This window comes from Monodelphis domestica, chromosome 4 (assembly GCF_027887165.1).
Source record: "Monodelphis domestica isolate mMonDom1 chromosome 4, mMonDom1.pri, whole genome shotgun sequence".
Lineage (NCBI taxonomy): Eukaryota > Metazoa > Chordata > Mammalia > Didelphimorphia > Didelphidae > Monodelphis > Monodelphis domestica.
The window spans coordinates 40,757,017-40,760,776 of NC_077230.1; the positions used below are offsets into that span (position 1 = coordinate 40,757,017).

General features: G+C 39.0%; 1 protein-coding gene across 1 annotated transcript in view; it reads left to right on the forward strand.

Moving 5' to 3' along the window:
• LOC100013540 (cilia- and flagella-associated protein 276-like) overlaps positions 1-2,345 on the forward strand; it is a 13,312-nt gene extending 10,967 nt beyond the window's left edge. The window contains exon 2 of the mRNA XM_056793328.1: positions 1,638-2,345. Within this exon, the coding sequence (XP_056649306.1) occupies positions 1,731-2,237 (507 nt within the window). The 5' untranslated portion in view covers positions 1,638-1,730 and the 3' untranslated portion in view covers positions 2,238-2,345. The remainder of the gene's footprint in view (positions 1-1,637) is intronic.
• The last annotated feature ends 1,415 nt before the right edge of the window (positions 2,346-3,760 follow it).

The following is a 3,760-nucleotide window of genomic DNA, read 5'->3' on the forward strand; positions in this document are numbered from 1 at the left end:
CTACAGATGACTAAATGGGTGGTGAAAGATGAGGTGTTTCCTTTCCTTCTGCACATTTGTTTAACAGCCTGATATGATTCACTTGGTTTAAAGGAAGGAGGTAGGTGGTGCAGTGGCTAGAGGGCTGGATCTCAAGCTTATGAAGACCTGAGTTCCAGTTGTGCCTTATGTACCTCCCAGCTGCATGACTGTGGGCAAGTCATTTGACATCTCTTTACCTCAGTTTCCTCATATGTTTAATGGGAATAACACTAGCACCTAACTCCCAGAGTTGTGAGGACAAAATGAGAATAATACTTATAAAGTGATTTTTTTGTTTGTTTGTTTTAAACCCTTACCTTTCCATCTTAGAATCAATACTGTTTTTGGTTCTAAGGCAAAAGAGTAGTAAGAGCTAGGTAATGGGGTTAAGTGACTTGCCCAGGGTCACACAGCTGGGAGTCTGTGAGGTCAGATTTGAACCCAGGACCTCCCATCTCTAGGCCTGGCTCTCAATCCACTGAGACACCCAGCTGCCCTCCTGTGAAGTACTTTGTAAAACTTAGTGCCAGAAATGCTTGCTATTATTATTATTACTACTATTCTTTCCCCCAAAACTGGGATACAGTAGAAATACAAATATGTTTTAAATCAATTCACTTTTTTAGCACATAAGGTTTTCCTCAACATTTTTTTTTAAGTTCTAAGAACATTTTGTTATTTTGTCTACTAGATGGTGAGCTCCCTGAGTGCAGGGGCACTTTTGCCTCTTTTTGCACCATCCCCCCCCTCCCCCAGTGCAAAGAATGAGTCCTGGAATAAAGTGGGCCCTTAATAAGTGTCTATTGACTAGCTGTTGGCATTGCATAGATGGGGATCTCCAAAACTTATGATCAAAAATTTCTAGCTGTGGTTCTAAAAAGATAATATATCAGTGATTCTGAGATGATGGATTCCAAGCTTTTGAGAAAATATATTCCTTGCAATTTCAGAGGGAACCCTCCTTTTAACAACTTCCAGAAAAAATGGATTGTTCCACGTCAGAGGGATTTCTTTTACTTTTGGAATCCAAAGGTTAATTTAGTAACTGATAAAAAATTTTTTCAATATTTCTTTTGTAGAAGCATATTTTAAAAAAAACACAATATATTTGTATTATTTCATAATAATAACTGATCCAAGAACCCTTTTCTTACTTCCTGGTGTGAAGGTGAGTTAAGTCAAGGATAAATAGGTTAGGGACAGCTATGTGGCACAGTGGATAGATAATCCTGGGCAAGCCTTAGCCTCTTCATCTGTAAAATGGGGATACTGCTAACATCTACCTATTAGGGTAGTTTTGAAGATCAAAGGAGATAAAAATTGTAAAATGCTTCCCAGAGTGCCTAGCACAAAGTAAGTACCCTGTAAATGTCAGCTTTTAGTTGTTGTCAGGACAAAGGGAAAACAATAAGACCTTGTATTAGTTTTGGTAACTCACAATATTAACAAGAGTACCTCTTGGCAAAATAAAGTTACTGCCTTTCTCAAGTCTTGAAGTGATCACCTAAGGGTAATCTACAGTTTCTCTTCCCCCAAAGTGATTCAATTAGCTTCTGCCCTATGGGATGAACTCTTCTATTTAAGGTGAAACACTCAGTAATTTCTGTTCAATGTAGATTCTCTTGTAGATTGGTGGGAGCTTTTGCTACTGTTGCCTGTGTTGCCTGTGTTGCCTGTATTGCACGCCTTCACTCAGTTCGTTTTATATAATGTCACTTAATCGAGAGCCCACACAGAAGCCCAAGAACAAAAATGAAGATACCTGCATGAGCAAAAGAGAGTCCCAGAAACCCAGCTTCACCAGCCCAACCCCTGTTATCAAGCAGCTCGATCCCTGGAACCGACTCCATGCAACTTCCACAATTGCCCGTATCAGGGGGAGCGTATATTTCTATAACCCGGACGTTCCCCTGGATGACTTGGATTTCCGAATTACATCCTTGTACAACCACCATATGGGATACCTTCAGGACAAGGCACAGACTCTAATCCATGAGGAGACCATCAATGACACCCATGGAGTCATCAAATTCCAGGACCCACATGAAATAATATGTCCTTCCTTACCTCCCATCCCTCCCGGAACAATGAGGCAATGGGTCAACCCCAAGAAGGAATCAATCCACAGTACCAAAGGGTCCATAACATCACCTCATCTACCAACTAGCAATGGTGGCTATTCTCGCAAGACTGATGGTGGCTTCTTCTCCATTTGATTTAATAATTACTAATTTGGGTAACCCATGCCAATGAGAAATCCTCTGCCGTCTGCTAGCCTCTCCTTCCTCTCACCTCCATTAAATTTGTTTAGATGAAAAAAAAAAGGCTAATTTATTACTTACTAAAAAAGAAAAAGAACACCTACATTAAGATTTGCAGTTTCGTTGTAGAATCTCCTTTTGTTCTACAGTTCATGTGGAAATGTTTGTTTTATATTTGTGTTTTAAAAGTTTAGCTTAAAAAAATACCTTAAAAGTGAAAAAAAATTAGGGCAGAGGTATATTCAGTTCTATTATCCCTTCATGAGGTGTGAAGATCTTTCCCTGATGAAATTAGAAGGGCAATATGATTAACCATGTTACTAGTGGCTAACCAGTCCCATAGAGTTGAAACAGGAAACAATTAATGGAGTTTGACCCCGGCACTTCTACCAGAGAGGAGCAGAAAAAAGGGATTTCTTTCTTTCACTCTTTACCCTCATGGATCATGCAGTCTTGTGGTAGAGTTATAAGGATCAAATGAGTTTTGATTGATAGATAGATAGATAGATAGATAGATAGATAGATAGATAGATGGATGGATTGATGGATAGAAAGAGGTGGATGGATAGAAAGGTAGATGGATGGATAGATATAGATGTGTATAAATATATAGATATGTGTATAGATATATAGTGTGTGTATATATAGCTATATATATATCCAAAAGAAGATACTCCATCCAACAGAAAGGAGCTTCAAGGTTGTGTGTCCCACAGCAGCAGAGAATAGAGCTGCTTTGGTTTCAAAGAACAAAATAAACTTGGGAAATTGGAAGTCACCTTAAAGAGAGGAGCAATCTTGGGAGTTCCCTCAGAGATGCTGTGCCCAGGGATCATAAAGATAGCACAATTGGGAGGATCATAAGGACAGCACAAGAAGAAAAAGGACTTGGGAGCCGTAAAATATCAGTGGCACGAGTTGCCTCATTCACTTTTTCCCTACAGGAGTGTCTCCCTACCAGTGTCTGAAGTTTTTGCTTACCCTTTTCACTGGTGGTATATCTGTGGAAGTATGCTACAGGTTTATGGGAGGGACATATCTTATACCCACTATTCTTACTATAAGATATCTTAGTAAATGCCTTTGCTTTGAGCTAGTTATGCTTACTGGTTGACTGTTAAAGGTAAGTTCACCAGTAAGGTTTGTGAACTAGTTTTAGGTGTATAGACCCACAGGAAACCTTTTAAATCCAAGGCCATAATAGTTAGTGAAAGTGGTCACTATTCTGGGAGAATCCCTCCTACAATGTTCAAATGCTAAGGATGGAGGTCCAGAGGAGCTGATTACCACTAGCTGAGTTCAGCACTTGCCTTCAAAAACTAAAGATTTTGGCCACATGGCTTATCCAAATACAATTCTAAGGTGATTTCAACTTTGTGTTAATCAAAATCTGGAAAAAAATTACAAATGAGAAAGTTAATGCATTTTATCAGTGATAAATTGGATGCACTGCTTTATAGACATTAGAATGGTAAAAA